The sequence below is a fragment of the Triticum aestivum genome, chromosome 3A (genome assembly GCF_018294505.1).
Source record: "Triticum aestivum cultivar Chinese Spring chromosome 3A, IWGSC CS RefSeq v2.1, whole genome shotgun sequence".
In the NCBI taxonomy this organism is placed as follows: domain Eukaryota; kingdom Viridiplantae; phylum Streptophyta; class Magnoliopsida; order Poales; family Poaceae; genus Triticum; species Triticum aestivum.
Window position 1 is genome coordinate 752,920,688 of NC_057800.1, and position 24,031 is coordinate 752,944,718.

Below are 24,031 nucleotides of genomic sequence, written 5' to 3' on the forward strand. Positions count from 1 at the left end.
GTGGTGCAAGTCCCTGATGTGGAGGAGGTGGCAGACCTCCCCTTGATCCTGCCGGCGATGGCCCCGCATGCCAGGTCCATGAGGCCTCGGACCTCCAGCTCCTTGGAGGCCTGCACGTCGTCAACCAAACGAACGATTAGTAGGTAATTGATGGTTGCGATCGATCCGAGGAAGAACAAGTCGATAAATTACATTGGAGAAAAAACTCCTCGTCGTCTTGTCAACGCACACATACATACTACTCCATACACATGATGATGATCTGCCCTGCAAATAAATCTAAAATTCTACCAGTACTTTTTATCTTCATTACAGACAGATACTACTTTTTATTCAATGATGAATAATCAAATAAGAATACTGCCATCATACAAAAGAAATCAAAACAAAACAAATCAAATGGATGCACACAACACACCATTCTATATGTTCCTTTCACTCAACAAATGCAACAAATTCCGATCTGCTCCAGACCATACTGAATCTCCTTCCCATGAAGCATGTCACACGAGCGACGAGTCCCCTTCCGCGGTGCCACCTTCCACGGCCGCCTGCCGCACCTTGGGAGGCCCGGAGTGCCGCCTCGTCGCCGCCGGCGGCGTCCCAACCGGAAAGGACAGCCGCTTCTTCGCTGAACCCACAGAAGACCATCCTTTCTCCAGCGTCTCAGCTTGAGCAGCACCCTCGGTCAGCATCGGGCTCTGCACACGCGACTTGGCCCTGGCCGACGCCGACTTGGTGGCCGCCATGTAGCTCGGCACCGACGACGGGGAAGAGCCCGACAGGCTCGCGTCATCACGCACGCTGGACGCGCCCATGCTGTGCCTCCGGGGCCGCTCGGACCGGACAGTGCTGACCACGCTCCTCGCGTCGTCGCCGTCACCGTCTCCGCTCTTGGGCGTCGCGCTCTTCTTCCTCGCCAGCACCGGCGAGGGCGTCGACGGGGACTGCCTGGGGGCAGGGCCGGACGGCTTCGGAGTCGAAAGCGGCGTGGGCTTATCATCGTTCGGCTTCAAAGAGTCCACCACCTGGTTGTCGGCCTTTGTGACCGTCTCCACTTGGCCGAGGTTCATGCTCAGGCTGGTGCTGTTCACCGACGTGCGGTCGACGCTGCTGCCATCCTTCTCGGCCGTCCCATTCCGGCCGTCGAACGGCCTCGACGCCATCCACCGCTCCAGCCAGCTCCAGCCCCAGTGCGGGTTGCTCGGGTCCACAAACATCGGGTTAGCAGACCTTGAGGTGCTCTTCCACTGTCAAGAAGAAGAAAAAACAGGAATGCATGTCCAAAATGCTGTCTGTCTAAGACTCTTGATGAAAACCTAGCATGGACTGCTGTGAACTGAATATGATGCAACCAAACTGACCTGATGGGAAAACGCGTATGCGAGGGCCCGTTCTCTTCTAGCTGCGGCCTCTTGCCTGCTCACGAGGCTGGCCTCGATCTGCTCCTTGGACTGCAGGCTGGTATTCCACTGATCTCCCATCTTATTATATATAATAACAGGGAAGAGTTTGTTACATGTCTTTTCATATGGTTGTGCTTTTATCATGCTTATTACAAAAGTAAATGTCAAAAAATAGCCCTAACTGAATAATAAACACACTAAAGTGCTAAAATCTCAGACCCCTTAACTGTATAGATATGTTCTGAATTTCACAAGGATTTCATCTTGAACTGCAGAGAGGTACATTACTCTTTCAATTCTCTGCAAATGCTAACTGCTTTTTCATTCTTATAACCATTTATTTAAACCAAAGTCGTCTTGTGTAAAGAGCAGCAAATAAGCATACTGAATCAAATCAAAAGCAGACAAATCCTGACTAGTAATTCAAACCCTGCAGTATGACAGTGATTGACTTCGGACTTCAGATAGGAAACACCCAAGTACAAACCACCATGCCAGAACTTAAAACAGAGGCTAAAGAGCAAGGACTACAGCAACATGACAGATGATCCCTCTGTATTCTAGCTCCCAGCAGTAATCAGCAGCAGAGCTCGCTGTATTTACCATAGTGGGTTAAGTTCAGGCCCAATCAACGCTAGTGCTCTAGTATTCTGCATACTTCTGGTCCAGCAACACTAACAATATCTGATCCGGTTATACATATTGTACTGGGATCACACCTAGGAATTCAGTAAAATAGTATGGAGGTTCAAAAAGGTTTTACTGTAAACGCATATTTCTGGTCAACAGCACTAACCATTTCAGATCAGATTCTAGAAATACCACTAGGAATTAAGTAAACGGTATAGAGGTTCAAAATGTTTTAGTATCAAGAGTCTTATTAGCAGACAAATCCTGACTCTGCAATAATATGACAATGGTTATTCAGGCTTCAGATAGGCGACACCGGACTACTAAAACTGAGGCTAAACAGTCGCAGCAAATCCAGTAACGTATAACACACAATCCCTCTGTATTACAGCTCCCATTCACAATCATCAATAGAACTCTCAGTATTTACCACGGTGTGTTAAGTTGAGGTCCAATCAACGGTACTGCTCTAGTATTCTGCATATTTCTGCTTCAACAGCAGTAAGGATATCAGATCAGGCTCTACATATGGTACTGGAATTACCACTGGCTAGGAAGTCAGTAAAACGGTATGGAGGTTCAAAATGTTTTACTATAAAGAATATTACTACTATTGATTAATGATGATGTTTGCTGCATACCCTGAGAGTCTCTAGTTCCTGGTTCAACAAGAGCTGGCGCTGAAGGGCCTGGTTCTCCTCGGCCATCTTGATCCTCCTTGTCCGTATCTTGGACTGGACCCGGGATAGAGTCTGCATGCAGCGAAGCGTGCTGGTGGCCTGGCGCTTGACGGAGTGGCCTTGGACCAGAGACTTGAGCCTGACAAGGCCTTTCAATGCCCGCAGCGCCCTTCTTGCCTGGGAATGGATAGCAGCAATTCAGTCGGTACACTCATAGTATCAGTAAAAAGATGCTAGTGTGTAACAAAAAAAAGGTTCAGTTAAAGCTCCATTAGGACTGCAGGAAGTGTCAAGTTAGATTTTCCTGCTTAGGCAATCTGCCTCACACAACAAAGGCTTACACTTAGCATAGATTATTTAGGGAATTAAAAAAACTAACTTGCAGGTTCAAGACTAGTTTTTAATTAATCATCGATGATATAAAATTGAGAGTTCATTTGGCATTTGATGGTCTTGATGTAACAGGAATCCTATGTCTATGAAGAATGCTGGTTTCAGTAATTAACAGCCTGGATAGATAGATAGATAGATAGATAGATAGATATGCATACATGGGGGAAACCAGTATCAGTAATTCTTTGCTCGGCACACTTAAAATATGTGTAAGAAAATTCTGCTGGTGCGTAACAGAAAATATTCAGTTAAAGCTCCATTAGGGGGGGTACATCAAGTGTCATATTCGATTTCCCTGCTTAGGCAGTGGCAGACAATTTGCCTCACACCACACAGCAAAGGCAGTGGCAGTTGGAGCCAAAAAAACAGAGAGTTAAGAAAGAAAAAATCAGTGCAATTAATGAACTAATTCTAGCATGCATGGTTGATGAGCAAACCGTCCAAGTAAGCAAACGCATCGGAATGAAAATGGGGTCTATTTATAGGTCAAAACTTGCAAGTGCATCAGCCGATGCCAATTTTACAAAACAACCTGGCAAGTTGAGGACTGGCTTTTGATCATCAAGGATGATATAAAATTTGCAGTGACAGTTGAGTTGGTATTTGATGGCCTTGATGTTAAAGGAAGGGATTCTATGTCAAGAAAGAAAGCAGAATGTATGTATTTGATGGCCTTGGGGGTGGGGGGTATTACCAGGTGACCTCGGAAGGCGGTCTGGATCTTGGTGGCGGCGAGCTCCCTGGACAGGATGGGAGAGGAACAAGGAGCCGGCACAATGGCGGCCTGTGCCTGTGGTGGTGGTGGTGGTGGTGCGGCGGCAGCAGGGGCAGGGGCAGGGAGCGGCGCATCCGTGGCTGGCGCTGGCGCTGGCGCTGGCGCGGCGGCGACATGCTCAATTTCATGCTCCTCCTCTTGGGTTAGAGTTTGAGTTAGAGTTTGAGTTTGAGTTTGAGTTTGAGTTTGAGCGACGGGGAGCGGGGCTGAAGCAGGAAGTGAGGCCTCCGGGAAGTCGTCGGGGTAGCGGGGGAGGGCGGAGCCTGAGGAGGAGGCGCGGGCCTGGAGGTAGGAGGCGGAGGGCGTCAGATCCCGCGGGTAGGCCGCGCTGCTGCTGCCGGCGGCGGCCAATCTCCTCTGCAGTTTCTGCTAGATCGAACAGCAGTAGGAATTGGGTCAGGATTCAGTCTATGTGTGTGTGTGTGATTTGCAAATTACTGCTGACTGACGTACCTGGTCCTTGGATTCGGGGCTGAAAGCCTTCTTGACGGCGCCCAGCCACTTGGGCTTCTTCCCCATCAATCAATCTTCCAAGATCAAGATAAGATGAAGATGATTGCTTTGCTTCCACTCGAGTCCAGTCCAGCGGAGAGCAAGAAGAGGAGAAGGAATGGGGAGATCCGGTGAGGTGAGGTGAGGCAACCACCGGATCTGTGTCGATCTGATTGTTTGTTTGTTTGCTTGCTGCACCGTGACGGGAACAACAAGAGAGAGGAGCTGCAAGGTGGAAGAAGACTCGGTCACTCTCACTCACAGCCACACCAGAGAGCAGACCAGCTTCAACCAACCCAGGTACCGTGTGTGTAATCATTTTGGATATTGGATATGGGGCGGAGGTCACTGGTCTGTAATCATTTTGTAGTTTTGGAGGTGTTCAACATCATATTACACACTTCTGACTTAAAAGTTTAACCGTCTCAAGTTTGGGTAGGGGTGGTCAACCTCCCCTCTAATATGCTGGGCTTAATTTCCATGGCATGCACAAATTGATGATATGGTTGGTAATGTGATACATCTGGACGCAGATGCTCGTGAATATGCACGGGGGTTCTTGTTTGAGGACCCACATATCGATCAATGTTAAAGAGCCATTTATGTGATGGTGTCAAGACCTCATTCTTAACTACTGCCATCAAAGTCGAGAGAAGAATGGACAAGCAACAAAGGCAAAGGAAGTCCCAGATGGGCAGTGAAGCCCAGTTGCACAACAAAGTCAAGCCCAGACCGTGACCACTATATAGCGGTATAGTATCGTAGTGTGTGAGAGGAGGGACATCGAATGACCTGTCACAACACACAGTCTCTTCTATTCCCCTTTCACCTCCTTCTATCTTCTTCTCTAAGATGTTGCGCCAGCCTTTCCACTCTAGTTTCAGCAAGACGCAATCATGGGGAAGACAAAAGCTTGTGACCGATGATAAGATCAACGTGGCGGGGGCACAATCGTGGGCTCTGATTGACAAGGTTCTATGTCGCAAGGTTTTCCATGTGGGTACGATACTCCGACCCACGTCCCGGCTTCTCATTCGCCAACGAAACCACGCGTCAGCTCTTGGTTGGAACAAGTGTTGCCCATCTAATGAACGACATGCACCTATGTCGTATAGACACGTGACGTGATCTAAACAATGGACTGCTTAGTTAAAAAGGCTGGTCAATCAAAGGCCTGCTTAAGGCCCACTTGACTTAGTCCAACTTCAGAGGACTGGACCATGATAGGCCTGCTAAATGCATACTTGCATATCGCCCATTTACAACCCAGATCCACACAGCCCGTTAGAACCTGTGTGGATTCGTGTGTTTTGATGGAGAGCTATCAGGGGCTTGCTGTCAAGTTTTGGAGAGTTGCATTGGATGCACATCAGGCAGGCTGCCATTTCTCCCATGTGTGGACTTGAAAAAGAGTCTCTTTATCATCGCTTATTGACATACGATCAGGCCAAGCTCTTTTGGGAGGAAACACAAGTTCTGTTCGAGCTTAATATCCCAAGGCTGCACCTTAATACTTGGACGGTCTTTTGGGAGGAAACACAAGTTCTGTTCGAGCTTAATATCCCAAGGCTGCACCTTAATACTTGGACGGTATATATTTTGGACCCATGCTTGGTGCCAAAAGGAGGAAGGGCAATTATGGTAACTTTTATGTAGGCATTTTGCCACTTGAGAAATAATTGCACTCATGGAGAGTTCGGTACCAGCGGCAACAACCTATGATCATTATGTATGGTATTGTTCGAGAACTAGACTAGGTGCTGAAAAACGCTCATGTACTGATGACAATTATCAAATGGACTGCTCTTGAACCGGTTTGGGTTAAGTTAAATATGACGGTACATTGTTTTGGGTGGTCGAAGAGGAGTTGGGATGGTTGCAAGAGCCCATTTGGGAAATTTCTTGGCAACTTTTGGTGTCCCTCTATGTTCGGGTATTGGATCTGATGTCGGTGGAGATGCTACCATGTCGGGATGCGTCGCTATTTGCTCGCAATAGGGATCTTCAGCATGTTCAGTTGGAGATTGATTGTCTAAAAGTTAAAAGACTATGAAAGTCAAGCTCAGAAAAATCAATAGACTTCCATATTTTATGTCAGATGAAGGAGATCGTACACTCTTTCCATGGATTCAAACTTCTTTTTTGCTTAGTGTTAGGCAAATGAGGCAACTCATAACACAATTAAAGAAGCTTTAATGTTTGGAAATCTTGTAAAGAACTTGGATGTAATCCCTAGCTTTTTGCCCCGCACTTTACGGTTGGGCTTGCCTTCGCCAACTGAGTAAAGCTCCACAAGGCGAGTTTTCTTAAAAAAGGTTTACATCCATCTTGACTAGAGGGTTGCAATTCAGTGTTGGCCAGGCATGACTTTTGAGTCTTGTTTGAGTCGCTCCATGGCTTGGTACTTGGTTTGCCCACATGCTCACAGGTCCCAGGCTTGTACATTTCTCTTGGAGTGGTGGTTGCCGTGGTAGGGTCTGAGCGGTGACGGATGATGGCCGTTTATCTAGCAGAGCAATATTTGCTTATTTTCCCCATTTGTTGCTTGTACTCGAAATCAGAGGTTCCTTGCAAATATGCTTGTGTTAGATGGCTTGATTGTTTGGCATAGGCGAGCGTGGATGCGTGGAACTCGGGCTGAATAACCTCATAGCTTGTTGTTTGGCATAGGCGAGGGTGGATGCGTGGACCTCGGGCTGGATAACCTCATGACTTGTTGTTTGGCATAGGCAAGCGTGGATGTGTGGAACTCAGGTCGGATAAACTTATGGCTTGTTCGATGTAACGAAGTTGAAGTAGCTTTCTTTGAAAAAAAGGTGATGATGATGACCCTTGCGAGCAACCTTGTGCATGGGGGAGGAGGGGTAGCTAAGCTAAGTAAGAGGGTAATGCTTTTATTCTTAATTAACGGGTGGAGCCCTAGGTTTTGAATTTGCAAAATATAGACATTGTTTCAGTAGTTCTAGGTGTTAGCGAGTAGCAAATTTCGTAATGAAGTATTGATGCAAATACTGACTCTAGTTAGTTATCTAATATGATAATGGCCGTGCAAAATTTATCGGTTACAACTTAGAAATGGTGGGTTGATGTTATCGAACGGCCGCAGCGACACGGATTAAAAGATGTGAAGCACAATGACGAGGCAACGCAACAAAGCGGTCGACCGCGCGAAGATGCTGTATTGACGTCGATCGATGGCATATTTTCCTAGTTTGAAACTATCAGGGAATGGATGCGAAAAAGCTAGTTAGGCAGTTGGCATACGTCGTGGAAGCCCTTTACATCGCCGTTGACCCCGCACCGCCCGGTGGAAAATGACCGTTAATTCGACACAAACTACTAGTGCGACTAAATAATGAATGATGGGATTAATGAGGTTTAAATCACATTGAAATGGCTGGCTACTCTCAAAAAGAAATGGTGTAATGAGATGGATAATGACGGGGGTTTATAGCAAGGAAGAGAAGGAAGATTTGGTTTGAGTCAAAAAGGAAAAAAAAGACAGAGAGGCGGACTCGTACGGCGGCGAAGAAAACCAGATTTGATTTGCGGCGGACGCGTCCGTCCGTCCCCCACCCTTTCCCCCCCTTCCCTTCCCCCCGTCCGGCGGCGGGGGAGCCACAAAACTGAAACCGATCGATCGAACCGATTCACACGCCACCGCCGCCGCCGCCGCCGACCTCCACTGGGTCCAGGGCCGCCGCCGCCGCCGCTGCCTCGACTGGGTCCATGGGGGACCTGGCCTCCACCTGCAAGGTCGGTCCTCATCCGATCCACACACACCCTCTCTCTCTCTCGCTCGCTTCTTTGCTTAGGATCCATTCTCCGGTTCCATCCAGGGGTCCCGTCTAGTAATCTAATCTAATCCTGAGTTGCTCTTCTACTTGTTGGTGATGGCAGGACAAGCTTGCCTACTTCAGGATCAAGGAGCTCAAGGACGTGCTCATCCACCTCTCCCTCCCCAAGCACGGCAAGAAGCAGGTACCGTACTCCTCATCTCATCTCATCTCATCTCCTCTCCTCTCATCTCCATCTTTCCCTCCTACCATACTACCTATCATATATATATATATATATATATATATATATATATATATATATATATATATATATATATATATCCTTGTTCATTACTGCTCTCTAGGAGTAGTACCCATCACTATTTATTCCATCCGTTTTAACTACATTCAATTCAATGGATGGATCCACTCTCTCATGTTTCCAAATTATCTACTACTCTACCACCATCACAACAGCTTCTCATACGTATGCTGCACCAGGTTATATTGTCATCCATCTCCAATCATCTCATCTATGCGTTGTTGTTGCAGGACCTCGTCGACAGGATCCTCGCCCTGCTCTCCGACGACCAAGGTCAGCCGCCCCACTTCTTTCCCAACCCTCTCCGTGCCCGTGCAATGCACCCCTGTCATCAACTGCAAAGCAGCCCCAGCGTTTTTTTTAGGGAAAAAAAATCACCTGCTACTTACTAACTTGCCTTGATATGTATGTGGCTGCCTCAGCCCAATGGCACCTTGGTCGAGGGAGGAAGAACGCTCCCAGCAAGGAGGCGGTGCTCAAAATAGTCGACGACATATACAGGTTAGCTAGCTTCCATGCCATTTCCCACTTGTCCACCCTTCTTTCCTTCCTATTTCAGTGCTACTGGTACTTGGCTTATCACACCATTCATTCATTGCCATAGCAGGAAGATGCAAGTCCACGGTCCTCCTGACCTCGTGGTATCTCCTGCTCAGAGCCAGCTGCCTGTCACGCCGGATTTCAACCGCATCATCAAAGCTAAAAAGGAACAATTGGGCCCTGACTCTGGCTGCCTTTGTGGTCAATCCTTTGTTCTCGGGAATGTGGTCAAGGTGTGCCCATCTGCCCTGCCCTGGCTGTCCTTCTCTCCAACGTACAAAAAATGACCATGTTTTCTACACTTGTTTGATTGTTTGTGTGCTTGCTTCTTCTAGTGCGACGATTGCCAGGTCCAGCAGCATATCGACTGTGTGCTGATTCCAGAGAAGCCTGCAGTGGGTGTCAGACCTGAAGCTCCAGAGCATTACTTTTGTCAGTTGTGCCGACTAATCCGAGCAGACCCGTATGCCCTCCTACAATCCACTTCTATTTGCTATTTCTTTCTGTCATTTGCCATCTTGACAAATATGGTGCACTACTGTTACTGGAAACTTCAAAGCGATTCAGACTATTTGTTGCTTCCAGCATTCAAAGTTAGCATGTCCAACCAAATGGGCACTAATGGTAAACTTAATCATGATCCTTATACATATACAACTCTACTGTTGTAACCTAGGTAGGAATTTAACGAACTTGTCAGGTCGAGAGTTGCATCAACTGTATGACTGATTGGTTGATTCAGACTCCCATTATTTGCCAGTAGGCTGAAAAGGAACCTTATGGATCTTATTTGGAGCTCTCGTGTAGCACTACATGTTGCGCCTTGTCTCTAAAACTGTCTTCTAGTATATCATGACAATATCTGAGGGAACAAGATTTAACCCAATAAGTTTCCTATTGATTCTATACAACTTTGTCTCTATTCCTGCATGGATTGCTTGGAATTGAAATAGTTTCTGCACATTTGCTACAGTGACTATTTTGAACCTGCAGATATTGGATTACTACTGGAAATCCTTTACTACCTGTGAGACTGATTACAAATGATGGGTAAGTGTAACTTTATGGGCAATGTATTCCTTGATAGTCTGGTAATTGCTACACTATAATCATCACTTGCTGAGCATTTCAAATTATATTGGAAGGAGTGACCTTATTTGTAGTAGAATACTCTTCGTTGGCTTTGTCAGTCACACTATTATGTGCTACATTCAGTCCACAGTAATCTTACAGAATTCTCAACCATTTGCAGAGTGAATGTTCCTCAGAGTGTGGAGAGAACTTTTCTACTTACTCGAGCTGAGAGGGAGACTGTTCAGAGAGTGGAATATGATATTCAGGTTTGATTCCCTTTTCCTCTGAGACTGATTACTGTCATCCTTTACATTTCCTTTCCACAAGGACAATGACACTTTAATAATGTCATATGGAAATTATTAGCAGTGTGATGCTGCTTTTTCATAACCTTTTCTAAAGGGGAGGGTGCTATAAAATTAACTGAGTGTGGCATGTTCATGATTGCTTGTCATGTTGTCAAAGGCGAAACTCCTTCAAGAGTACCAAATTGCAGATTTTCTTTTTGTGATTTTTAACCTTTTACATGGTGCTTTTCTCTTTATTATGAATAAGAATAAATGCACTTTCTAACGTTATGTTTGCACAAGGACAAAATTCCTACGTTTATCTCGTGCAGTGCCTGTAGGCCTGGGCTGCTGGAGCGTTATATTCTCGTTATAGGGTTAAACTCCCTAGTTGTTTGTTTGTAAAGACAACACACTAGTAGTTTTTTTTGTGTATGTCATGCAGCATGTTGCTGATGAGGGCATGCTCCTTTGCAGGTTTGGTGTATGCTTCTGAACGACAAAGTTCAGTTCAGGATGCACTGGCCTCAGAATGCAGACTTACAAGTGAACGGTACAGCTTTTGCTTTTCAGCTTTCTAGTACAGTTGAGATCGCAGACATGATTTGTTATATGATTCATGCGGTCCTATTTTTGTGTCCTCAGACTCAGAGTTTGAGTCATTCTATACTCCAAAATAGAGGTAGACATGTAGTATCTCGAAAGAGGCCCTTGAGTCATGCTGTAGTTCATTAGTATCAAGTAGTGAATTTATCAATTTATTTTTTTGAAGATTTTATTTGTTCATTTATAATTTTATATACTGTATGCAGATATGTACAGTGAGCCTTGTTTAGGTGTTGCAATGCATTTATCTTGGTAAATTCTTTTATGAGCAAGGCATGGAGGATCATTCTCAATATTGGTTTCATGTTTTCATCAGGTATACAAGTGCGAGTAGTTCCCAGGCCTAGCACTCAGTTACTAGGGATTAATGGACGGGATGATGGGCCGGTGGTGAGTGCACTCCTATTTCATCGCTAGTGCATCTTAACCAACAGAACTATGTCTATTATCTGTCTTTAGTCATCTTAAAGTTATCAGTTGCTTTTCTTGGCAATTCATTTTTTTTTGAGAAACAATTCAATTTAATTTAATTGTGAGTCCCTTGTAAACAACACATCTGCACAGTTCAGAGCTTTTATGTTTTTGGACTGCTTTGCAGATAACAACCTTTTGCCGAGAAGGACAGAATAAAATAGTTTTATCAAGTGATGATGCCCGACCATTTTGTTTTGGGATCAGAATTGCAAAGAGGAGGACAGTTGACCAGGTTTTTCTCTCTCTCTCCTGTTACTTACCTAGCTGTTGAAGTGAATTGTAGAAGGTGCAAACTTTTCTGATAATAAACATGCCATCATCTATACTAAAACATTACCTTTTCAGGTTCTAAACTTGGTGCCAAAGGAAGCTGATGGCGAGTCTTTTGAGGATTCTCTTGCTCGTGTTTGTCGCTGTCTCAGAGGTGGAAATACTACAGATGATGCTGACAGCGATAGTGATTTGGAAGTGGTTGCCGACTTCTTTCCTGTCAGCCTGCGTTGTCCTGTGAGCATTTCTCTACATATTTCTGTTTTCCCTCTAGTTATGAGATTGCCTTTATTGTTTTGAATTTTAAGAAAGAATTCCATATATGAACAGTATCTTTGTCATTGATCAATGAGCTGGTTGTCTCTTGATACTGTCCTTTTACATGCCACACTTTCCCTCAAGTTAAGAATGACAGACATCCAAAAAAGTTAAGAATTACTGAGTTGACTCCAACCGAGTGGTTATCTAGCTGTATTTGGCTGCCATTATATTAGTATGTCATCACAACGTACAAAATAAGCTTTTCTACAGTGCTTCCTGATATGGAAGCTTCAAGGGTTGAACATTTTTTTATCTGATAATATTTCACAGAATAGTGGATCCCGGATAAGGACTGCGGGAAGGTTCAAGCCTTGTGCTCACATGGGCTCTTTTGATCTGCAAACTTTTGTAGAGCTGAATCAACGGTCACGAAAGGTAAGATTTTATTCCTCCATATCCATAACTAGGATCTCTGCATAATGAACATTGTACTTTGGTCCAACTTGTGTTGGTCCATTTGGCAATGGACGGGGTAATTATGATTGGTTGGTCCATTTAAATGCATACTTTCTTCAGATTGACGTGGCCCTATTTTTAAAGACTTGTTGGTTTTTGCAGTGGCAATGTCCAACATGTCTGAAGAATTATTCTATTGAGAGCTTGATCATTGATCGGTATTTCAACCGGATCGCTTCTCTGGTAGGTTTGAATAAGTCATTTTCATTTTCTGTGTATTGTTAGCAGTTTTATGGTTTTCTTAGACTGTTCCTGTGATTCAGGTTCGGAATTGCGGTGAAGATGTCACTGAGATAGATGTGAAGCCTGATGGCTCTTGGCGTGTGAAGGGTGATGTTGAAGATATAAAATTGTCCCTGTGGCACCTGCCTGACGGTTCCCTGTGTGAACTGAAACAAGACGCTAAACCTGTTGCTGGTGATGTAAAATCTGAAGCTTCAAGAATTGGCAGCAAGGGAAATCTAGGCCTTAATGGATTGTGGGAAGCTAGTAAAGCTGTTGACATAAAGCCCTCAAAGCCTATGAGCAGTAGCCACACTGGAATTTACAGGGATGGGGACTACCTAAGTGTGAGTGAGTGCAGCACGCAAATTGGTGAGATGTACAGAGTTGATGATAGACTACAGCAACAGCTCGAAGATGCAGATGTCATTGTTCTCAGCGACTCCGATGATGACAATGTTGTGACAGTGTCTCCACCAGCTGCCTATAGTGATGTTGGTGGTTTGGGATTTGCTCCCATTTCTGCGCCAGGAGTTGCTGAAAGTTACCAGGAGGGTGGTGTAGTTGGGGGCCTTGGCCTTGATTTGTTCAACGACAACAGCGATATTTTTGACATAACTTCCTGGTCTGCGCAACCCCAACCAGAGCAAGGGTTCAATTTTTTCGGAGCTGATGTTCTACTTGGTTCTCACAATTCATCTGATGCAGCGCCAAGTGCTTATACCCTTGGCTGCCACGCTGGCTCTAGTGACACTTCCATGGTTCGAGATCCTTCTACCTGCCATGTACGCACCAGAAGCTTGGTCGATAACCTGTTGCCTTTCGGCAATGATGATTCTTCTCTGCGGATTTTTCTTCCTATTCAACCATCTGGCGTTCCCGTTCAGGAAGAACGGAATGGACATGACAACATGTCAAATGGGGTCCAGCCTGTTGATGACGATGAAGACGAAGATTGGATATCTCTTACACTTGCGGCGGGTGGAGGTAGTAATGAACAGTCTGAGGCAGCAGATACGGTGAGCACACAAGCACAAATCGCAGTGGAAGAGAGAAGGATGGAACCAGCAGACACGCTGAACCCACAAGCACAAATGACGGTGGAAGAGACAAGGATGGAACCAGCAGATGTGTTGAACCCGCAAGCGCAAATTGCAGTGGAAGAGACAAGGATAGAACCAGCAGATGCGTTGAACCCACAAGCACAGATTGCAGTGGAAGAGAGGACGGAACCAGCAGATGCGTTGAGCCCACAAGCACAAGTTACAGTGGAAGAGAGAAGGATGGAACCAGCAGACATTGTTAACCCACAAGCGCAAATTGCAGTGGAAGAAAGAAGAATGGAACCGGCAGAGACGTCGAACCGACAAGCACAAGCACAGATTGCACTGGAAGAGAGAAGGATGGAACCATTGAGTGATGCTGGTTCGTCTCTTTACTATGAGTTCAGTTTTATCTTTTGTGTTATTTATCCGTTTTTCTCCTGATTGATTAACTCCGCTGATAAACTGATTAAACTGGCCCAATACTTTGTGCCAGTGTTTAGTTGGTTTAGTGTTGACAGCCTTTTGTTTTTCTTTTCCCCGTGTTGTTTGCAGAAGGCTCGCCTCCCAGCTTGAATGATGAGAGGCGTAACAAAGGGAATTCAAAAACAAGGGCTGAAAAGATATTTTCTCCTCCGCGGCAGCCTCGATCCGTCAGGCCTCGACTAACGACACAGCAGTGACGTTGAGTAGTTCTTCTTTCTTACTTTGGATAGCTGTGAAATCATGATGTACTTGTGGCCGATGTAAAGAAGAACCAACATGAATGTTTTCATAGTTTAACCTGATGTATAAACTACAGAAGTTTCAAGTGCTGGAAATGAGGGTGCGCCTGAAGGACATCTGACGGTGAGTACTACTACAGTTTTCCTAAGAATGCAAATTTGCAGTTTTGGCGAATAATGGGAATATTTAGGTTCAAACTGGATTGTTTTTAGATATACCGTTCAGACCATATAGATAGCTACACCTTATGAAGGAAGAAATGTGCACATGGCTAAGTTTTAAGATTAGTTTGCTCTGGCTTTCTGCTTCTCTTTTACTAGGAGATACAGATGGCTTTATGCTTGCCAGCATCGATACGGAAGTATGCTATAATGCTATATAGGTTAACTGTCTTAGTCCATGGATGATATATCATACGTATTGTGGTTTTTGTTGATTCACACGCATAATATATTATGTCCTAAACTGATTTCAGTTTATGAAGTTGAGAGATTCCAAAATAGGCATCTTGTTGCAATGATATCATATGGTAAAAACCGGGAAGCTTTATCCAATATTTTTACATTGTTGCTGTTTAAGCCTGGCACATCATTCATGTAGTCCTTTTTTCTTTTCGCCGCGTGGAGATTCAGCTAGTGATGCATTGAAATTGTTTACCAGGTGATGAAGTGTAATTGATCGGAAAAATAATAATGCACTGACGTGTGTTTGTGTTTTTCAACATTGGTGCAGACATAACAGGAAGTGAGCAAGGAAGGCTTGATAGGTTTTGTGGCAGTCTGCTGCAGCATATTGTACATTTGACCACCAGACTATGTAAAAATATATATGTGCTTTGCCGAAATGGAAGGCAAACAAATAGAGATGTGGAGGTTTGTGTATCATTAAATTGTAATTAGGGGTTGGCTTGTGTGTTGCTAATATTGAGTGAGATGCCCTAGTATACTTTCTACTCTTTCCGGAAATTAAATTATTTTTTCATGTTTACTATTATTACATTCTTTTTTCATGTTTCTTGTGTATGCTTGTTACTCTTTTCCGGAATTTTGTTCATGATTATTATTATTACATTCCATGAACAACAAATGCAGGCCAGGTGATAACCTGGAAAATGTAGCATCATATCATTTATTCTTTTTATGCATCACACTGTAAGCACGTGTGAAAAATAAATGTACTTGCTGCATTGTTGGTGTGCATCTATCTATCTATCTCTGGCCGGCCGGCCGTCCGTCCTAATTATAGTTAGTGAGCCTAACAACCACCGGAACACATCCATCCATCCATAATTAAGCAAGCAAGCAAAACTAGACTAAATCTGGTTTCTTCCCTTGTTTCCTCGCCGGCCGGGTAACAGACAGCAAACGCCGTACGTACTCGGATCGATCGATCGATGCACGGCCGCCGGAGATGAGCTGCTTCTCATGCTTCAAGCCACCGCAGGCGGACGGCGAGGAGGAGGAGGAGGAGGACAAGGCACCGGCGGTGGCGCCCCTGCCGTCGGTCAAGCGGCTCGGCTCCCGGCGAAGAAGCCTGCGCTCCTCCTCCTCCAGCAAGTCCGGCGGCAGCTTCGCGGCAAGCCGGCAGCCGAGCACGCGGCCCAGCAACATCACCAGCTGCAGCGCGCGCTCCTTCACCTACGAGCAGCTCGCGGCGGCCACGGGCGACTTCCGCGCCGACTGCCTGCTGGGCGAGGGCGGCTTCGGCCGCGTCTACCGGGGGCGCCTGGACGGCGGCCAGCTGGTGGCGGTGAAGCAGCTGGACCTGGAGGGCCTGCAGGGCGACCGCGAGTTCGTGGTGGAGGTGCTCATGCTCAGCCTCCTCCACCACCACAACCTCGTCAGCCTCGTCGGCTACTGCTCCCACGGCCACCAGCGGCTGCTCGTCTACGAGTACATGGCCCTCGGCTCCCTCGCCGACCACCTCCTCCTCCTCGACGACCGCCTCGCCACCGCCACTCCCAGGGCGACGGCGAGGGCGGCGCTGAGCTGGGAGACGCGGATGCGGGTGGCGCTGGGCGCCGCGAGGGGGCTCGAGTACCTCCACGAGACGGCCAACCCGGCCGTCATCTACCGCGACCTCAAGTCCTCCAACGTCCTCCTCGACGACGCCTTCTGCCCCAAGCTCTCCGACTTCGGCCTCGCCCGCCTCTGCAGCACCTCCTCCTCCGCCGCCGGCCCCGGCCCCGCCGAGCGCTCCCCGCGCGTCATGGGCACCTACGGCTACTGCGCGCCCGAGTACATCCGCACCGGCCGCCTCAGCGTCAAGTCCGACGTCTACAGCTTCGGCGTCCTCCTGCTCGAGCTCATCACGGGCCGCAGGGCTGTGGACTCGGCCAGGCCGGCGCCGGAGCAGGTGCTCGTCACATGGGCCGCGCCCATGTTCAAGGACAGCAAGCGCTACCGGGAGCTGGCCGACCCGCTGCTCCGGGGCGACTTCCCCGAGCGCGACCTCAACCAGGCCGTGGCCGTGGCCGCCATGTGCCTGCAGGACCAGGCGTCCGCGAGGCCGTGCATGAGCGACGCCGCCGTCACGCTCTCCTTCCTCGCCGAGGCCGCCGCCGCCAGCGCCGCGCAGCCGCTACCGTTGCCCCCGCCCCAGCTGCAGGCCGATGAAACCTTGCGACAAGAAGAAGAAGCCTAGATGAGATAGCTTAATTAGCTTGAGCTTAATTAATTCATTATTAGGATGGATGGAGTCGACCGTACCGCACGTGTTGATTGGTTTTGGCGCCATTGGTTTTGATGGATCAACTAGATGATACTTGTATGAGTACCTGATGATGAGTTGCATTGGAAAGAGCTAGAGACAAACTTTGCACATCGATAGTAATCTTTTTTTCAGTGCCACCTGTCATATTAACTTTGATCAGACCGGAATCGAGACATGACGCATTCGCGCTACGGCTAATAGTCGACAGCGGGCCGACGTCTCAAGGTGGAGGAGGAGGGGGAAAGATGAGGAGATGTGCGATGGCATGAGGGAAAGGGAAGGAAAGGGAAGGGACATCCGCAACATTGAAAGAGAGGGCACAAAGGTTGGTGGAGATTCTCTCTTTTTCCCTACCCATACCGAGTTGCCCTCGCGTGCAGCCGGGAGGGATCCCTGAGTAATGCTACATCCACGTAAAGAATTTTACGTGTTTTACGTAACCTGCCACATGGACAATTGTGGTTGGAGAAGGGGGAGGAAGGGGCCCCCGCCCACCTGAAAATCAGGGGGGGGGGGGGGGGCGAAAGAGTTATTGGGAAGGTTAGGTAGAACGTTTCGTAAAGCTACGTAGGTGTAGGATTATCGGGGATCCCTTGCCATCACCGTCATCCCCCCCCCTTCTGCCACTCCACCCCTCCTCACCCATGATGACCCACAAGTATAGGGGATCTATCGTAGTCCTCTCGATAAGTAAGAGTGTCGAACCCAACGAGGAGCAGAAGGAAATGATAAGCAGTTTTCAGCAAGGTATTCTCTGCAAGCACTGAAATTATAGGTAACAGATAGTTTTGTGATAGGATAATTTGTAATGAGCAACAAGTAACAAAAGTAAATAAAGTGCAGCAAGGTGGCCCAATCCTTTTTGTAGCAAAGGACAAGCCTGAACAAATTCTTATATAGAGAAAAGCGCTCCCGAGGACACATGGAAATTATCGTCAAGCTAGGTTTCATCACGATCATATGATTCACGTTCGGTACTTTGATAATTTGGTATGTGGGTGGACCGGTGCTTGGGTGCTGTCCTTACTTGGACAAGCATCCCACTTATGATTAACCTCTATTACAAGCATCCGCAGCTACAACAAAAGTATTAAGGTAAACCTAACCATAGCATGAAACATGTGTATCCAAATCAGCCCCTTACGAAGCAACGCATAAACTAGGGTTTAAACTTCTGTCACTCTAGCAACGCATCATCTACTTATTACTTCCCAATGCCTTCCTCTAGGCCCAAATAATGATGAAGTGTCATGTAGTCGACGTTCACATAACACCACTAGAGGAGAGACAACATACATCTCATCAAAATATCGAACGAAGACCAAATTCACATGACTACTAATAGCAAGACTTCTCCCATGTCCTCAAGAACAAACGTAACTACTCACGAAGCATATTCATGTGCATAATCAGAGGGGTATTAATATGCATATAGGATCTGAACATATGATCTTCCACCAAATAAACCAACTAGCATCAACTACAAGGAGTAATCAACACTACTAGCAACCTACAGGTACCAATCCCGGACTAGCAACACTACTAGTAAATAAAGTGCAGCAAGGTGGCCCAATCCTTTTTGTAGCAAAGGACAAGTTTGGACAAACTCTTATATAGAGAAAAGCGCTCCCGAGGACACATGGGAATATCGTCAAGCTAGTTTTCATCACGTTCATATGGTTCGCGTTCGGTACTTTGATAATTTGGTATGTGGGTGGACCGGTGCTTGGGTACTATCCTTACTTGGACAAGCATCCCACTTATGATTAACCTCTATTGCAAGCATCCGCAACTACAACAAAAGTATTAAGGTAAACCTAACCATAGCATGAAACATGTGGATCCAAATCAGCCCCTTACGAAGCAACACATAAACTAGGGTTTAAGCTTCTGTCACTCTAGCAACCCATCATCTACTTATTACTTCCCAATGCCTTCCTCTAGGCCCAAATAATGGTGAAGTGTTATGTAGTCGACGTTCACATAACACCACTAGAGGAGAGACACCATACATGTCATCAAAATATCGAACGAATATCGAACGAATACCAAACTCACATGACTACTAATAGCAAGACTTCTCCCATGTCCTCAGGAACAAATGTAACTACTCACAAAGCATATTCATGTTCATAATCAGAGGGGTGTTAATATGCATATAGGATCTGAACATATGATCTTCCGCCAAATAAACCAACTAGCATCAACTACAAGGAGTAATTAACACTACTAGCAACCTACTAGTACCAATCCCGGCCTTGCAGACAAGAATTGGATACAAGAGATGAACTAGGGTTTGAGAGGAGATGGTGCTGGTAAAGATGTTGATGGAGATTGACCCCCTCCCGATGAGAGGATCGTTGGTGATGACGATGGCGATGATTTCCCCCTCTCGGAGGGAAGTTTCCCCGGCAGAACAGCTTCGCCAGAGCCCTAGATTGGTTCCGCCTCATGGCGACGGAGTCTCGTCCGGAAAGATGGCTTATGATTTTTTTCCTCATCTAAAGACTCCATATAGCAGAAGATGGGCATCGGAGGGCCACCAGGGGACCCACGAGGCAGGGGGGCGCGCCCAGGGGTAGGGCGCGCCCCCCATCCTCGTGGGCAGGGTGTGGCCCCCTCTGGAACTTCTTGCGCTCATTATTTTTTATATATTCTAAAAATGACTTTCGTGAAGTTTCAGGACTTTTGGAGCTGTGCAGAATAGGTCTCTAATATTTGCTCATTTTTCAGCCCAGAATCCCAGCTGTCGGCATTCTCCCTCTTTATGTAAACTTTGTAAAATAAGAGAGAATAGGCATAAGCATTGTGACATAATGTGTAATAACAGCCCATAATGCAATAAATATCGATATAAAAGCATGATGCAAAATGGACGTATCAACTCCCCCAAGCTTAGACCTCACTTGTCCTCAAGCGAAAGCCGAAATCGAAAAATATGTCCACATGTGTAGAGATAGAGTTGTCGATAAAAATAAAATATGGACATGAGGACATCGTGATCATTCTTAGAACAACAACTTATATAATTCTTGCCATATGATCTCTTATGCTAGAGTAATAATTCAATCACAATTTCAAATATGAATCGTAAACTTCATTGAAAACTAACAAGCTATAATCTCAGTCATTGGAGCAATTGCAATTTATCATAACATAGGAAATAGTCAATGTATAAGAGCTTTTCAGCAAGTCCACATACTCAACTATCATATAGTCTTTCATAATTGCTGACACTCACACAATACTTATGGATATGGAGTTTTAATCGGACACAGAGAAAAGATAGGGGCTTATAGTTTTGCCTCCCAATGTTTTACCTCAAGGGTAATGTCAACAATAATAGTTCATGAAAACTCACATCCAATTAGCCATATATACCAGGATCTTTCCAACATACTGTGCTTGCCAAAGGATAAAATGTAAAAATGAAGGGTGAAGATCACCATGACTCTTATGCAAGGTAGGAGATAAAAGTAAAAGATAGGCCCTTCGCAGATGGAAGCAGAGGTTGTCATGCGCTTTTATGGTTGGATGCACAAAATCTTAGTGCGAAAGAACATCACTTTATATTGCCACTTGTGATATGGACCTTGTAGGGGAACGTAGTAATTTCAAAAAATTTCCGATGCACAAGCAAGATCATGGTGATGTATAGCAACGAGAGGGGAGAGTGTGATCTACGTACCCATGTAGATCGACAGCGGAAGCGTTAGCACAACACGGTTGATGTAGTCGTACGTCTTCACGGCCCGACCGATCAAGCACCGAACTACGACACCTCCGAGTTCTAGCACACGTTCAGCTCGATGACGATCCCCGGACTCCGATCCAGCAAAGTGTCGGGGAAGAGTTCCGTCAGCACGACGGCGTGGTGACGATCTTGATGTACTACTGTTGCAGGGCTTCGCCTAGGCACCGCTACAATATTATCGAGGACTATGGTGGCAGGGGGCGCCGCACACGGCTAAGAATATGATCACGTGGATCAACTTGTGTGTTTCTGGGGTGCCCCTGCCTCCGTATATAAAGGTTCAAGAGGGGGAGGCTGGCCGGCCACCATAGGGCGCGCCAGGAGGAGTCCTACTCCCTCCGGGAGTAGGACTTCTCCCCCAATCCTAGTTGGAATAGGATTCATGAGGTGGAAAAGAGAGAGAGAGAAGGAGGGGGGCGTCGGCCCCCTCTCTCCTTGTCCTATTCGGACTAGGGGGGAGGGGCGCGCAGCCCTAGCCCTGCCGCCTCTTCTCTTCTTCCACTAAGGCCCATTAAGGCCCATTTAGCTCCCGGGGGGTTCCGGTAACCTCCCGGTACTCCGATAAAATCCCGATTTCACCCGGAACACTTCCGATATCCAAACATAGGCTTCCAATATATCAATCTTTATGTCTCGACCATTTCGAGACTCCTCGTCATGTCCGTGATCACATCCGGGACTCCGAACAACCTTCGGTACATCAAAATGTATAAACTCATAATATAACTGTTACCGAAACCTTAAGCGTGCGGACCCTACGGGTTCGAGAACAATGTAGACATGACCGAGACATGTCTCCGGTCAATAACCAATAGCGGGACTTGGATGCCCATATTGGCTCCTACATATTCTACGAAGATCGTTATCGGTCAGACCGCATAACAACATACGTTGTTCCCTTTGTCATCGGTATGTTACTTGCCCGAGATTCGATCGTCAGTATCCAATACCTAGTTCAATCTCGTTACTGGCAAGTCTCTTTACTCGTTCCGTAATACATCATCTCGTAACTAACTCATTAGTTGCATTGCTTGCAAGGCTTAAGTGATGTGCATTACCGAGAGGGCCCAGAGATACCTCTCCGACGATCGGAGTGACAAATCCTAATCTCGAAATACGTCAACCCAACATGTACCTTTGGAGACACCTGTAGAGCACCTTTATAATCACCCAGTTATGTTGTGACGTTTGGTAGCACACAAAGTGTTCCTCCGGCACACGGGAGTTACATAATCTCATAGTCATAGGAACATGTATAAGTCATGAGAAAGCAATAGCAACATACTAAACGATCGGGTGCTAAGCCAATGGAATGAGTCATGTCAATCAGATCATTCAACTAATGATGTGATCCCGTTAATCAAATAACAACTCTTTGTCAATGGTTAGGAAACATAACCATCTTTGATTAACGAGCTAGTCAAGTAGAGGCATACTAGTGACACTCTGTTTGTCTATGTATTCACACATGTATTATGTTTCCGGTCAATACAATTCTAGCATGAATAATAAACTTTTATCATGATATAAGGAAATAAATAATAACTTTATTATTGCCTCTAGGGCATATTTCCTTCAGACCTTTATTATGCAGTCTGTCGCTTTTATTTCTTCCATATCACACGATCGTATAAAGCTTATTTTCTCCCACACTAATAAGTCATACATATTTAGAGAGCAATTTTTATTGCTTGCACCAATGACAACTTACTTGGAGGATCTTACTCAATCCATAGGTAGGTATGGTGGACTCTCAGGCAAAACTGGTTTAAGGGTGTTTGGAAGCACAAGTAGTATCTCTACTTGGTGCACAGAATTTGGCTAGCATGAGGGGGAAAGGCAAGCTCAATCATGTTGGATGATCCATGACAATATAATTTATCTCAGATGTAAGAAAACATAACCCATTACGTTGTCTTCCTTGTCCAACGTCAACTCTTTAGCATGTCATATTTTAACAAGTGCTCACAATCATAAAAGATGTCCAAGATAGTGTATTTATATGTGAATACATCTCTTTCTTTATTACTTCTTATTAATTGCAACGATGGCCAAAACTATGTTTGTCAACTCTCAACAACTTTTAATCATCATACTCTTTATATGTGAGCTCATTACTCTCCATAAGATCCATATGATCTCTTTTATTTCTTTTTGTTCTTTTCTCTTTTCTTTTATTCACTCAAGATCATGGCAAAATAATCAAGCCCTTGACTCAACACTAATCTTTATTATATAGCTCACGGACTCGATTACAAAGAGGGATCATAAAGCAAAACTCAAAAATAGATCATGCCATAAACTTTTATTCTACTAGATCAAGATAATACCTAATAGGATTTAACTAAGAAAAAGGGTAAATATAGGAGATGTGGTTGGTGATACGATACCAGGGCATCTCCCCCAAGCTTGGCAGTTTGCCAAGGGGAGTGCCCATACCCATGTGATTATGTCTCCTTCGCTGGTGAAGAAGGTGGGGTTGTTGATGATGCGGGCTTGTCGTCCATCTTCCAAGGCATAGGCTCACCATCATAGAAGGATGATCGAGTCTCCGAGATCCTCAAATCTGCAGCCAAACTCATCCTTTTGAATCTATATTCATACTCACAGTTTTGGTTTTGCAGGTCATAGATTTGGGCTTGAAGGTGCTCGATCTTCTCGTGAAGCTTGAAGATGGTCTCCCCAATGTTCTTGGCATCCAGCTTGTGGTTGTTGGTGAACTCCGCGATCATCATGTGGTTGGAGTTGAGTCCACGTTCCACCATCCCCTGGCACTTGAAAACTTGTTGCTCCATTGCTTCGAGCCTCGTCTCCAGGCTTCCGGTCCCCTTCAGTCCCTCAATATCGCGGATGTGCAGCAACCCTCCGCGAGGTAAGGGTTGATAACCTTCTCGAAGAACTTATCCTTGGGGGCGCTTGGAGACGTCATGATGATCTAGATCTGTCAGAAAAACAGCTCGAAATGAAAACAAAAGATATTTGTGTGATACAGGAGTCAAAACCTTCGGGAGATTATATAATGAATTTTTACCGACCAAAATACGTAACATGCAAGAAAACAGAGTCCGG

At 45.8% G+C, this 24,031-nt stretch overlaps 3 protein-coding genes across 5 annotated transcripts; 2 read left to right on the forward strand and 1 right to left on the reverse strand.

Moving 5' to 3' along the window:
- Positions 1-309: 309 nt before the first annotated feature.
- On the reverse strand, positions 310-4,701 carry LOC123063753 (protein IQ-DOMAIN 2). Its single transcript, XM_044487666.1, has 5 exons — positions 4,338-4,701; positions 3,804-4,250; positions 2,678-2,893; positions 1,365-1,484; positions 310-1,250 (listed from the first exon to the last, which is right to left on the reverse strand). The coding sequence occupies exons 1-5, from the start codon at positions 4,401-4,403 to the stop codon at positions 504-506; spliced, it is 1,596 nt and encodes a 531-aa protein (XP_044343601.1). The 5' UTR covers positions 4,404-4,701; the 3' UTR covers positions 310-503.
- A 3,208-nt stretch (positions 4,702-7,909) lies between these two features.
- LOC123063754 (E3 SUMO-protein ligase SIZ1) lies at positions 7,910-15,505 on the forward strand. Of its 3 annotated transcripts, none has more exons than XM_044487667.1 (17): positions 7,911-8,132; positions 8,277-8,357; positions 8,708-8,750; positions 8,900-8,978; positions 9,082-9,250; positions 9,353-9,480; positions 10,011-10,067; positions 10,270-10,357; positions 10,856-10,931; positions 11,301-11,374; positions 11,583-11,690; positions 11,804-11,965; positions 12,320-12,424; positions 12,608-12,688; positions 12,769-14,152; positions 14,326-14,619; positions 15,229-15,505. In XM_044487667.1, the coding sequence occupies exons 1-16, from the start codon at positions 8,106-8,108 to the stop codon at positions 14,451-14,453; spliced, it is 2,790 nt and encodes a 929-aa protein (XP_044343602.1). In that variant the 5' UTR covers positions 7,911-8,105; the 3' UTR covers positions 14,454-14,619; positions 15,229-15,505. The 3 variants fall into 3 exon arrangements, with proteins under 3 accessions (XP_044343603.1, XP_044343602.1, XP_044343605.1); XM_044487670.1 differs by having other exon boundaries at positions 9,085-9,250; XM_044487668.1 differs by lacking the exon at positions 15,229-15,505 and having other exon boundaries at positions 7,910-8,132; positions 14,326-14,640.
- Positions 15,506-15,677: 172 nt separating this feature from the next.
- LOC123063755 (probable serine/threonine-protein kinase PBL25) lies at positions 15,678-17,253 on the forward strand. The gene has a single exon (XM_044487671.1). The coding sequence runs from the start codon at positions 15,907-15,909 to the stop codon at positions 17,137-17,139; it is 1,233 nt and encodes a 410-aa protein (XP_044343606.1). The 5' UTR covers positions 15,678-15,906; the 3' UTR covers positions 17,140-17,253.
- The last annotated feature ends 6,778 nt before the right edge of the window (positions 17,254-24,031 follow it).

Bases quoted from the DNA above. Each gene is read 5' to 3' on its own strand.
- LOC123063753 (XM_044487666.1), bottom strand. From the start codon at position 4,403: ATGGGGAAGAAGCCCAAGTGGCTGGGCGCCGTCAAGAAGGCTTTCAGC. The intron at 2,894-3,803 runs GTAATACCCCCC...ATCCATTCCCAG, and splicing joins CCGCCTTCCGAGGTCACCTG to GCAAGAAGGGCGCTGCGGGC. The intron at 1,251-1,364 runs GTCAGTTTGGTT...TCTTCTTGACAG, and splicing joins CATACGCGTTTTCCCATCAG to TGGAAGAGCACCTCAAGGTC.
- LOC123063754 (XM_044487668.1), top strand. From the start codon at position 8,106: ATGGGGGACCTGGCCTCCACCTGCAAG. The intron at 9,251-9,352 runs GTGTGCCCATCT...TGCTTCTTCTAG, and splicing joins TTCTCGGGAATGTGGTCAAG to TGCGACGATTGCCAGGTCCA. The intron at 12,425-12,607 runs GTAAGATTTTAT...TGGTTTTTGCAG, and splicing joins TGAATCAACGGTCACGAAAG to TGGCAATGTCCAACATGTCT.
- LOC123063755 (XM_044487671.1), top strand. From the start codon at position 15,907: ATGAGCTGCTTCTCATGCTTCAAGCCACCGCAGGCGGACGGCGAGGAG.